This window comes from Artemia sp. Qi Xiang Cuo, chromosome 20 (genome assembly GCF_049724085.1).
Source record: "Artemia sp. Qi Xiang Cuo chromosome 20, ASM4972408v1, whole genome shotgun sequence".
In the NCBI taxonomy this organism is placed as follows: Eukaryota; Metazoa; Arthropoda; class Branchiopoda; order Anostraca; family Artemiidae; genus Artemia; species Artemia sp. Qi Xiang Cuo.
In genome coordinates, this window is record NC_142813.1 from 52,837,775 (window position 1) to 52,850,624 (window position 12,850).

The following is a 12,850-nucleotide window of genomic DNA, read 5'->3' on the forward strand; positions in this document are numbered from 1 at the left end:
TTAAGTTAGGTTAGGTTAGCCCATGTACGCTTCACTTAGGTTAGCTTAGGTTAGGTGAGAGACAGGCAAAAAGTTAGGTGTATGATTAGGTTAGGTTAGGTTAGATTAAGTTAGGTTAGGTTAAGTTAGGTTAGGCTAGGTTAGCCTACGTACGCGCGCGTACGTAGGCTAACCTAGCCTAACCTAACTAACCTAACCTAACTTAATCTAACCTAACCTAACCTAATAATACACCTAACTTTTTGCCTGTCTATCACCTAACCTAAGCTAACCTAAGTGAAGCGTACATGGGCTAACCTAACCTAACTTAACCTAGCCTAACTAAATCTAGCCTAACCTAACCATACTCGCCGGAAAAGGTAAGGTTAACTTATCATGAGCCCTCATGATAAGTTAACCTAACCTAACTTAAACAGTGAATTTCCACCATTCAGACTGGTGGGCTGAGACCCCAATATTGAGCTAGTGGATTTCCACCATTCAGGCTGGTGGACTAAGACCCCAATTCCGAGCTAGTGAATTTCCACCGTTCAGGCTGGTGGACTGGGACCCCAATACTGAGCTAGTGGATTTCCACCATTCGGGCTGGTGGACTAAGACCCCAATATTCCAACTCTTGCATTTCATGACAGAAATTCAAAATGAACTTCGAAAAATCAAGAGAATGTAACTGTGAGAAGGCAAAGCACCACAAGTCACTACTGAAATATTCCAACTCTTGCATTTCACGACAGAAATTCAAAATGAAATTTGAAAAATTAAGACAATGTAACTGTGATATGGTAAGTGTGTAAGTTTTGTGTGTGTGTAAGTTTTGGCATGTGTGTGTGTAGTTTTCGTGTGTGTGCGTAAGTTTTCGTGTGTGTGTGTGTGTAAGTTTTGTGTGTGTGTGTGTAAGTTTTTGTGCGTGTGTGTAAGTTTTTGTGTGTGTAAGTTTTTGTGTGCATGTAAGATTTTTGTGTGCATGTAAGTTTTTGCGTGTGGGTGTAAGTTTTTGTGTGTGTGTGTGTAAGTTTTTGTGTGTCTAAACTTTTGTGTGTGTAAGTTTTGACGTGTGTGTGTGTGAAGTTTTCGTGTGTGTGTGTGTGTGTAAGTTTTTGTGTGCATGTAAGTTTTCATTGTGCATGTGTAAGTGTGATGTGTGTGTGTGTGTGTGTGTGTTAGTTTTTGTGTGGGCGTAAGTTTTTTTGTGTGTTTGTGTAAGTTTTTTTGTGTGTGTGTAAGTTTTTGTGTGTGTGTATGTTTTTGTGTGCATGTAAGTTTTTGTGTGCATGTAAGTTTTTGCGTGTGGGTGTAAGTTTTTGTGTGTGTGTAAGTTTTTGTGTGTCTAATCTTTTGTGTGTGGGTGTAAGTTTTTGTGTGTGTTTGTTAGTTTGTGTGTGTTGTGTGTGTGTGTGTGTAAGTTTTTTTTGTGTGTGTGTGTATGTTTGTGTGTGTGTGTGTGTGTGTGTAAGTTTTTGTGTGTGTAAGTTTTGTCGTGTGTGTGTGAGTTTTAGTGTGTGTATGTATAAGTTTGTGTGTGTGTGTGTGTGTGTGTTTGTAAGTTTTTGTGTGTGTGTGTGTGAGTTTTCGTGTGTGTGTCATGTGTAAGTTTTTGTGTGTGTGTGTGTGTGTGTGTGTGTGTGTGTGTGTGTGTGTGTGTGTGTTTGTGTGTGTGTGTGAGTTTTGTGTGTGTGTGTGTGTGTGTGTGTGTGTGTGTGTGTGTGTGTGTTCGTTTTTGTTTGAATGTTAGTTTTTTTGTGCTTGTTAGTTTTCGTGTGAATTTGTTAGTTTTTGTGTGTGTGTGTGTGTGTGTGTGTGTAAGTTTCTGTGAGTGTGTAAGTCTTGGCGTGTGTGTGTATGTTTTCGTGTGTGTTTGTGAGTTTTGTGTGTGTGTGTGTGTGTAAGTTTTTGTGTGCATGTATTTTTTTGTGTGATTGTAATTTTTCGTGTGGATGTTTCAGTTTTTGTGTGTGTGTGTGTGTAAGTTATTGTGTGTGAGTAAGTTTTTTAGTGTGTGTGTAAGTTTTCGTGTGTGTGTGTTAGTTTTAATGTGTATGTGTGGTGTTTTTTGTGTGTGTGTGTGTGTAAATTTTAGTGTGTTTGTGTAAGTTTTAGTGTGTGTGTGTAATTTTTTGTGTGTGAGTGTAAGATTTTGAGTGTGTGTGTCAGTTTGTGTGTGCATGTAATTTTTTATGTGCATGTTAGTTTTTGAGCGCTTGTGTTTTTTTTTTGTGTTTATGTGTGTGTGTGTGTGTGTGTGTGTGCATTTGTTTTCGTGTGTGTGTGTAAGTTTTTGTGTGTGTGTGTAATTGTGCGTGCGTGTGTGTAATTTTTTGTGTGTGTGTGTAAGTTATGGTGTGCATGTAAGGTTTCGTATGAATGTAAGAATTTTCGTGTATGTGTCAGTTTCGGCGTGCGGGTGATAGTTTTGTGTGTGTGTGTGTTTAAGTATTTGTGTGTGTAAGATTTTGTGTGTGTAAGTTTTGACGTGTGTGTGTGTAAGTGTTCGTGTGTGTGTGTGTGTGTAGGTTTTTGTGTGGATGTAAGTTTTCGTGTGATTGTGTAAGTTGTGTGTGTGTGTGTGTGTGTGTTTGTGTAAGTTTTTGTGTGTGTGTAAGTTTTTGTGTGTGTGTGTAAGTTTTTGTGCGTGTGTGTAAGTTTTGTGTGTGTGTGTGTAAGTTTTTGTGTGAATGTATGTTTATGTGTGAATGTAAGTTTTTGAGTGTGGGTGTAAGTTTTTGTGTGTGTATGTTAGTTTTTGTGTGTCTAAGCTTTTGTGTGTGGGTGTAAGTTTTTGTGTGTGTTTGTAAGTTTGTGTGTGTTTGTGTGTGTGTGTAAGTTTTGTGTGTGTGTGTGTAGGTTTTTGTGTGTGTGTGTGTGTAAGTTTTTGTGTGTGTAAGTGTTTGGCGTGTGTGTGTGAGTTTTCGTGTGTGTGTGTGTAAGTTTGTGTGTGTGTGTGTGTGTTTGTTTGTTTTTGTGCGTGTGTGTGTGAGTTTTTTTGTGTGCTTGTGTTAGTTTTTGTGTGTGTGTGTGTGTGTGTGTGTGTGTGTGTGTGTGTGTGTGTGTAAGTTTGTTTGTGTTTGTGTTTATTGGTGTGTGTTTGTGATTTTGTGTGTGTTTGTGTGTGTATGTTTGTGTGTGTGTGTGTGTGTGTGTGTGTATGTTTTTGTGTGGATGTTTGTTTTTGTGTGCTTGTAAGTTTTGGTGTGCATGTGTAAGTTTTTGTGTGTGTGTGTGTGTGTGTAAGTTTTTGTGTGTGTGTAAGTTTTGTTTGTGTGTGTGTAAGTTTTCGTGTGTGTGTGTGTGTTTGTGTGTGTGTTTGTGTGTGTGTGTGTTTGTATTTTTTTTTGTGGTTGTTTTTTTTTGTGTGCTTGTTTGTTTTGGTGTGGTTGTGTGTTTTTTTGTGTGTGTGTGTGTGTGTAAGTTTTTGTGTGTGTGTTAGTTTTGGCGTGTGTGTGTTAGTTTTTGTGTGTGTGTGTAAGTTTTCTTGTGTGTGTGTTAGTTTTTTTGTGTGTGTGTGTTAGTTTTCGTGTGTGTGTGTAATTTTTAGTGTGTGTGTGTGTATGTTTTTGTGTGTGCGTGTAAGATTTTGTGCGTGTGTTTAAGTTTTTGTGTGCATGTAAGTTTTTCTGTGCTTGTTAGTTTTTGTCTGCATGTGTTTTTTTGTTTGTGTGTGTGTGTTTTTGTTTGTGTGTGCGTAATTTTTAGTGTGTGTGTGAGTTTTTTTGTGTGTGTAAGTTTTTGTGTATGTGTGTTAGTATTTGCGTGTGTGTGTGTGTGTAAGTTTTTGTGTGCATGTAAATTTTTGAGTGTGTGTGTTAGTTTTTGTGTGTGTGTGTGTGTGTGTGTTTGTTTGTGTGTGTCTTAGATTTTGTGTGTGTAAGTTTTTAAGTGTATGTGTGTTAGTTTTCGTGTGTGTGTGTGTGTGTGTAAGTTTTTGTGTGAATGTAAGTTTTCGTGTGCATGTGTAAGTTGTGTGTGTGTGTGTGTGTAAGTTTGTGTGTGTCTAAGCTTTTGTTTTTGTGGATGCTTTTTCGTGTGTGTGTATTTGTTCGTGTGTGTATTTGTAAGTTTTTGTGTGTGTGTGTATGTTTGTTTGAGTTTGTGTAAGTTTTTGTGTGTGTGTATTTGTGATTTTGAATTAAAGTTTCATCTCTCAGGTATTAGTTTTCGTGTTTGCTTTAGTTTTTGTGTGTGTGTGTATTATGGGTTGTTTCTTTTCTTGATCTTTGGGTTATTTTTTTGTTTTTTTGGTTTTTTAGTTTGTGTGTGTGTGTGTGTGTGTGTGTAAGTTTGTGTGTGTGTTTGTTTTTGCGTGTGTGTGTGTGTGTAAGTTTGTGTGTGTGTGTGTGTGTGTGTGTAAGTTTTTGTGTGTGTAAGTTTTGGCGTGTGTGTGTAAGTTTTCGTGTGTGTGTGTGTAAGTTTTGTATGTGTGTGTGTGTGTGTGTGTAAGTTTTTGTGCGTGTGTGTGTGAGTTTTTTTTGTGTTCATGTGTAAGTTTTTGTGTATGTGTGTGTGTGTGTAAGTGTTTGTGTGTGTGTAAGTTTTGGCGTGTGTGTGTGAGTTTTCGTGTGTGTGTGTGTGTGTGTTAGTTTTGTGTGTGTGTTTGTGTTTAAGTTTTTGTGTGCATGTAAGTTTTTTTTTGCATTTAAGTTTTCTTGTGAATGTTTAATATTTTGTGTGGGTGTGTGTTTTTTGGGGTGTGTGTGTGTGTGTGTGTAAGTTTTGGCGTGTGTGTGTATGTTTTCGTGTGTGTGTGTGTATGTTTTTGTGTTTATGTATATGTTTTTGTGTGTGTAAGTTTTGGCGTGTGTGTTTAATTTTTCGTGTGTGTGTGTGTAAGTTTTGTGAGTGTGTGTGTGTGTAAGTTTTAGTACGTGTGTGTGTGAGTTTTTTTGTGTTCATGTGTGAGTGTTTGTGTGTGTGTGTGTGTGTGTGTGTGTGTGTAAGTTTGTGTGTGTGTGTAAGTTTTGGCGAGTGTGTGTGAGTTTTCGTGTGTTTGTGTGTGTAAGTTTTGTGTGTGTGTGTGTGTGTGTTTGTAAGTTTTTGTGTGCTTGTAAGTTTTTGTGTGAATGTAAGTTTTATTGTGAATGTGTTAGTGTTTGTGTGTGTGTGTGTGTGTGTGTAAGTGTTTGTGTGTGTAAGTTTTGGAGTGTGTGTGTTAGTTTTCGTGTGTGTGTGTGTTAGTTTTGTGTGTGTGTGTGTGTGTGCAAGTTTTTGTGGGTGTGTGTGTGAGTTTTTTTTGTTCTTGTGTAAGTTTTTGTGTGTGTGTGTGTGTGTGTGTAAGTTTTTGTGTGTGTGTAAGTTTTGGCGTGTGTGTGTGAGTTTTCGTGTGTGTGTGTGTGTAAGTTTTGTGTGTGTGTGTGTGTGTCAGTTAGTGTGTTCATTTTTGTTGTTTTGTGGATTTATTTTTTCTTTTTCATTTTTAAGTTTTTGTGTGTGTGTGTGTGTGTTTGTTTTTGTGTGTGTGTGTGTATGTTTTTGCGTGTGTGTGTAAGTTTAGATGTTTGTGTTTTTGTTTTCATGTGTGTGTGTGTGTAAGTTTTTGTGTGTGTGTGTAAATTTTTGTTCTGTTGTTTTAGTTTTTGTGTGTGTGTAATCTTTTTTTTTGTTTTAATATTTTTTTTGAATGTATTATATTTAGCTTTTTTGTAAGGTGGTGTGTGTGTGTGTGTACTTTTTTGTGTGTCTTAGCTTTTGTGTGTGGATGTAATTTTTTTTTGTGTGTGTGTAAGTTTGTGTGTGTGTGTGTTTTTGTGTTTATGTTTTTGTGTGTTTTTTTGTTTTGTGTGTGTGTGTGTATATGTTTGTGTGTGTGTGTGTGTGTGTAAGTTTTTGTGTGTGTTAGTTTTTGCGTGTCTAAGTTAGTTTTCGTGCGTGTGTGTGTAAGTTTTGTGTGTGTGTGTGTGTGTGTAAGATTTTGTGATTGTGTGTGTTTGTTTTTTTTTTTTTGTTTTGTAAGTTTTTGTGTGTGTGTGTGTGTGTAATTTTATTTGTGTGTGTATTTTTTGGCGTGTGTGTGTGAGTTTTCGTCTTTGTGTCTGTGTTAGTTTTGTGTGTGTGTGTGTAATTCTTTGTGTGCATGTAAGTTTTTGTCTGCATGTAAGTTTTCGTGTGCATGTGTAAGTTTTTGTGTGTGTGTGCTTGTGTGTAAGTTTTTGTGTGTGTGTGTGTAAGTTTTGGCGTGTGTGTGTAAGTTTTCGTGTGTGTGTGTAAGTTTTCGTGTTTGTGTGTAAGTTTTTGTGTGTGTGTGTAAGTTTTTTTGTGTGTGTAAGTTTTTGTGTGCATGTATGGGGACCGTGGGGAGGACCTTTGGGGCACAGGGAGGGCGTTTGGGGATCCGGGGGCCCTTGAGGATTGAGGGGTCTTTTGGGCGCCCGGGGGACCTTTGGGACCGGGGGTGGGCCTTTGGGAGCCCCATGGCCCTTTGGGGCCGGGGGACGGACCTGTGGGGTCCCGGGGGACCCTTGGGGGGCGGTTGGCCCTTTGGGAGCCCGTAGAACCTTCGAGGACCAGGGGAGGCCCTTGGGGGGTCTGAGGAGGGCGTTTGGGGGATAACATTTTGAAATTTTTACTTTTTAGTTTACTTTTTTTTTACGGTGCATCCCCTGCGGCGGATCCTGCGGCGCTTTCCTGCGGTGCCTCCCTGCGGCGCATCCCCTGCGGCGCTTTCCTGACCCGCGGCGCATCCCTGCGGCCCATCCGGCGGCGCTTTCCGGGCCCACGGCGCAGCCCGGGGGCGCTTCTCGGGTCCGGGGGCCCTTGGGGGTCCGGGGGAGGGCCTTTGGGGCCCCGGGCGGGCCTTTGGGGCACCGGGTGGGCCTTGGGGGGCCCGGGGGGGCAATGTGGGGCCGGGGGAACATTTGGGGACCGGAGGAGGGCCTTTGGGACCCCGTTGGTCCTTGGGGCGCTCGCTGGGCCGTGGGGGGGCCGGGGGAGGTCGGTGGGGGGGCGGGGGGGTCCGGGGGGGGGGCTGGGGGTCGTGTGGGAGCTTGGGGGGCCTTTGAGGACCGGGGGCTTCCTTCGGGGTTGGGGTAGGAGGATTGGAACCCTTTGGGGTTGGGTTAGAGGACCTCACAACACTGTTCAAATGAAACTTGTGTATTATAACGACCACAGAGTTTCACCATTAAAGTCTCTTCTAAAATCTCTTCAAAAATCATCTTTTAAAATGTCTCTAACTGTTTCGCCGAAATAGTTCCATAACCTGTCTAAAACAGTTTCGCCCAAATAATCCCTAAACGTAATTCAGCGTGTTCCTTTTGTTTTTGGCATCTCTGCGCTAATGCATTTCAAATTAATAAGAAACCTGATTCCCGCGCTAAAACAATTCATCGCTAAGATGTTTCTTGGAGAATTGTTTCCATGGCCTTTGGCTATTAATATCCTTTGGAGTTCGACCAAAAGAGTTGTTTCCGAGGCAAAGACATTAATGACTTGGATCTATTCCTGGAGAATCGTTTCTATGCGAAAATTTTTAAAGTCTGACAGATGATGTCATTGGTTCATTGATCTGTCAAGAAAGGGGAATTAATTTGTTGTTTCTAAGGAGAATTATTGATTCACGATAGGTGAATTGAGGTCGACATCACAGGTGTTCCAAGGTCGATGTTGTTGTTGTTGTAAGTGCACGCTCTCAGCGAGTGTCAAGGTCGATGTTGTTGTTGTTGACACATTGGAAAAAGAGGTCATTGACCCCATTAACCACGTGTTCTCCCCTGGGACTCTATGCCCTTATTTGGTGTACTGACAGAGTTAGACTAAATTGTAGATGGCAGCAGGGGTGAGGGACAGTGTCAATAGGGTCACTTCTACTCACACCCACCATTTCCCCAAACAAATCCAATCAAAATTTTGAGATTGCTATTTTTTTCGACGTATTTAAAAAGTCCCGAAATTAGGTTTTTGAGGATGACAACCCCCACAGCCCTCAGGGCAAGAGTTGTAAGTTATGCCCTGGGGGTATATAAGGTTTTTTTTATAGAAAGAGTTGCCGTAAAAACTTCAAAAAGGGCTCTTTTGATTAGAAATTGAAAGGGTTACTGCCCTTTTTAATAGTCGAAAGTGTGTGGGGTGCAACTACCCCCCCTCCCACGCCCACCATTTCTCCAAACACATCTAATCAAAGCTTTTAGATAGCAATTTTTTCAACGTAGTTGAAAGTTCTAGAAATTAGGACTTTGAGGATGACGACCCCCCCCCCCTCAGCCCTCAGGGAAAGGGTTGTAAGTTTTACCCTGGGTGCATGTAAGGTTTTTATGGAAAGCGTTGTCGTAGAAACTTTAAAAGGGCTCATTCGTTTAGAAATTGAAAGGGTTGGTGCCTTTTTTAATAGTTGAAAGTGATTGGCGAGCAAGTAACGCCCCTCTCACACCGATCATTTCCCCAAACACATCCAATCAAAATTTTGAGATAGCCATTTTGTTCAATGTAGTTGAAAGTTCTAGAAATTAGGTCTTTGAGGATGACAACCTCCTCACAGGCCTCAGGGCAAGGGTCGTAATTTATGCCCTGGGGGCAAATAAGGTGTTTATAGAAAGCGTTGTCGTGGAAACTCAAAAAGAGCTCATTCGATTGGAAATTGAAAAGGCTAGTGCCCTTTTTGATATTTGAAAGTGATTGGAAGGGTTGACATTTTTATAGTAAAGATCGATGTGGGTACAATGTATTATTTTTATTTTTTTTAGACCAGGGCACTTCGTATCGAAGGAGTTTTCGTAGGAACTTCGAAAAGTGCTCATTCGATTGAAAATAGAAAGGGCTAATGCCCTTTTTAATAGTCAAGAGTGATTGGAGGACGACTATTCTTCCTCCCACGCCCACCCTCCCATTTGCCCATTATGTTTAAAAACTAAATGTCGCCATAAGATTAAATCAAAATGCACCGTGATAATTCTAATTCCAAATAAGGCATCTCAGCAGTATCCAAAGAAAGACTGAGAGTATTATGCTCGAATTTTCGGGGCTACTTCTGCGCGGCAAGGCTATGTATAGGAAAAAAGGGTGAAGAAAACGCCAATTCAAAAAAAAGGACTGGCTTCCCTCAGTCTTCAGACAACAAGCAGAGCCTATTCGAGTTCATGGCAAAATGGATATGCGACACTGTTACCAATCATCTGGTTGTCGTAACAGTGCAACCAATCAACCAATCATTGTGACACTGTTACCAATCATCTGGTTATCTGGTGATAGTGCAAGAACTACTATTCTAACTGACTTGGCTAAAATTCCTTTTAGCAACCACGAGGAGGGAAATAACAGGATAGGCGTACACTGCCTTCATCAAGCTTACTGCAACATGAAATTTATCACTGTCAGAACGGTTGATTCAGATGTAGTTGTTCTACTGCAAAGTACTTTCTTATTGGGGCTGATCAACTATACGTAGCCTACGGCCAAAGGAAGAGCTTCCGCTACATTCCTGTTCACGACGTAGCAACTGCACTTGGCGAAGAAAAGGCACAGTCACTGCCTTTTTTTCCATGATCTAAGTGGCTGCGACACTGTGTCCGCATCCCAGTGGCATGGCAAAGGAGGGTTTAGTAAAGTATGGGAAGCGCACAGTGCCGTAGCACCGGTCTTCATCCGCCAGTCTTCTCCTCTTCAAGAACTCACTGAAAACGGTTTTGCACAGATTGAAAAGTTCATTGCGCTTGTATGACAGATCCAGTGGGAAGTAATCGGTAAACAAGTTGAGGAAGTATCTGTTCACAAAAAAGGATCATCCAGACTTTTACCAACCCAGGATGCGCTAAACCAGCACATTCGGCGCGTTTACATTCAACCCAAGATATGGTCCAGTTTTTATCTTGCCATTATTCCCGAAAAGAACCGCAACGATCACGGATAGCAATGGGTTTTGGGCTCCCCGATGGTCAACCCTGCCCCAAGCTTCTGTCGCCTGTCGAGAGCTTATACGATGCAGTTGCAAAAATCAGTGCTCTGGGCGCTGCAACTGCAAGAGCAGCTCACTTGAGTGCACCGAGTTATATTCTTGTTACGGGTTCTGCCAAGTGTAATGCATTTTTATGTGTTATGTATTTTGATGTCCCTTTTAAGGTTTAAGCCTACCTTAGAATATTGGTTATTCAATATGTGATCTGATATCTCAGTGAAGTACCATATTATGTGATAATTATTGCCTATTTTGTATCCCATTTTCCAATAACAATGACAATCAAGACAAGTTAGCTAAAGTAGCAAATGGAAATGGCTTTTTAGGTTGCGCATCTTCGGAAAAGTGCCATGTAAGTCTCTATGTATGTTCGAAATCCTTCATTCTCTTCGTGTCATTAAGCGTCGTGGCCTCTGCTAGAAACTCGAAATCGAGCTTCGTATTGCACATTCGATGTCATCTCAAATTGCTACTTGTTTTAAGAAACTAATGTTTTGTAAATTTTTCTATTTTTGCGCTTGAAGCGAACATTAAGACATGTCAGGACCGGATTCTGGCTTACAGATTCACTTTCTTCTCAACACCGCTCAAGTCTCGGTATTTTAAACCGTGTTTCTACCAAATCTCAGCTTCCTGTAACAAGCAGATAAGTTTTGCACTTTTAGCGCACTTTTCAGTGATTGCAAAGGTACTATGAAGCGATCGTTCGGCTTTCTACCTGTGATTATTGGGTTCCCCATACTTTGTACTGCATACCCACTTTTTCCGGAGTTTTTTCAACTTTCCATCAGTTTTGCGCTTTTGCGTGCTTTTGAGCGCACAAATTTGTGCATTGACGCGCAGACCCGAGCTGCTGCTCGTAATCTTCGAACTTCTAGTACTCTAAACTATGTTTTTGCCTGTTTTGGTATTACATGGGATAGGCACTTCTATTTTGCACTTTACACGCTTTTTTAGCACTCTATTGCACGCTACAGAGTGATTCTTTACTTTTTATATAGCCACCAATGGAATCACCGTATCTTAAAATGTTTATTCAGAGGTTTTGATGCTTCTGTAGAGATGCTGGTAAATTTGAACATTTTTTAGCAATTCAGGCACTCGTATAAGTGCTTTAGAGCGCCCGCTCGACGTTCTTACCGTCATCATTAGATTCCCCGTGCTTTAATCTATATTTCAATCAATTTTGGTGCTTTTTGCCAGAAGTGCACGATTGTTAAGGACACCCTACACGGTCAATCATTTTGATCAAAAGCTTCCGTCAATCGATCGATTAAAGCATAATTGGCCGTCTAGGATCCTGTTTGACGCTTGAGTTAAGCGTAAGCGTGATTGATAGAAAGTTCTAATAACTCAATCGGTTCCTAGAAGGTCATTCATGGTTTAATTAATCGATTGACGGAAGCTTTGATCAATATGATTGACCGTCCTGGGTGTCAATTATGCTTAACATAGAGATTATGGATGACAGATACAACTTGACTTCAAACTAACACAGAATGGTCTTATTTTTGCGAAATGTATTAATCCTTATTTTAATGGCCCCATAAAGCCTTTACGATTGACAACCCGGTTTCTCAAATGAGATTCTCGACTGCAAAATTAGATTTCTCTTCGCAAGCTGATCCTGGATTTTGTTTCGATTCACAATCCAACAATCAGATTCTCATTTGCATTGTAATCGACAACCTTATTTTAATCGAAGGTTATGAATTGTGAATTGTCAGATTGTAGGAAGAACTGAATCGATTACATCCAAGGCCGTACCCAGGGGGGTAAGGGGTTTGAACACCCCCCCCTCCCCAAAATGTTTGTCTGACAAAAATGGCTATGAACAAATTTTGTATGCGTTTTTTTTGCACTCCCCCGAAAATAAATCCTTGAGTAACCCCCCCACCCACCGAAAAAAATCCTGGATTCGGCCCTGTTTACATCATATCTACTTTTTGAGCTGCTTCAGGAGCTAAAAAACCGTTTATCTAAGAAATTATGGAGTTATATTCTCTATTTTTTCATTTGTCCTTGTTTAGCCCCAAGAATATCTAAGGCCTGATTTCCTTATGCAGAGGCAGGGGGAAGGGGTGAAAATAAAGCCAAGTTGACCTATAAGATTCGTAGGATCCCAAAATTTCCCAGAAACGGGTTACAAATTTTCACCTTTTCAAATATTAAAAAATTACACTAAAATTTGATATTTTTACAGTATCAGATTGCGGGGATACTTTACAAAGCGGATTGTAAAATTTCCTTTTCTTTTCACAGTCCCATAATTCAAAGCAAGAATCTGGACGCCAATTAGCAATATAAAATCATACCCTATCCGATGGCGCAGCAACGGAGAGAAGATCTGTAACCTTTGAGCCAATTACCATTATTTTACATCCCTGTGTAACGCCTGCTTGAGCTAATGTAAATTCATCCTTTGCTAATCCCTTAACCATTATCTTCTGCATAGAAGGAGACACACCTAAATAATTAAAACAATGCGTATTATTAGTCTAAAAAAGGTACCCTAAACAGAGGCACGTATTTGGTAGTTTTATTTCGAAATAAACTCTCATACTCTTACACATGGCTCGGCAATCACCTATTTAATAATTTCAACTCACCCACTTTGGTTCCAAAAAAAAGTATAATATACAAACATAAACCATTCAACGTATATTTTGAGAATAATACAAAAAAAAATAAAAAATAAAAAAGATACATTTTAATTCGATAGCAAAGTTGCAGTAACGACATTAGGCGGAGTACGGTGATATTCCTCCGAACAATTTTTTCCCTGTATTATAACTCTGGAGATAAACGCGTTAAAATAAAGAAAAAATTTTAAAATTTTTATTTTACTCTTTTTTGTCTTTGGTAAATTTTCCAATTGATTTTGGCCCTCTGTATTACCTACAAACAATTCTCACCTGTAACACTTCATGCTAATACCCTTCTCATATTTCCTTCAGAACAGCTAGTACCAAA

At 40.2% G+C, this 12,850-nt stretch overlaps 1 protein-coding gene across 1 annotated transcript in view; it reads right to left on the reverse strand.

Annotated features, from left to right (window-relative positions):
- LOC148940352 (ubiquitin domain-containing protein UBFD1-like) overlaps positions 1-12,850 on the reverse strand; it is a 125,778-nt gene that overhangs the window by 62,918 nt on the left and 50,010 nt on the right. The window contains exon 3 of the mRNA XM_089106390.1: positions 12,193-12,344. Within this exon, the coding sequence (XP_088962516.1) occupies positions 12,193-12,344 (152 nt within the window). The remainder of the gene's footprint in view (positions 1-12,192; positions 12,345-12,850) is intronic.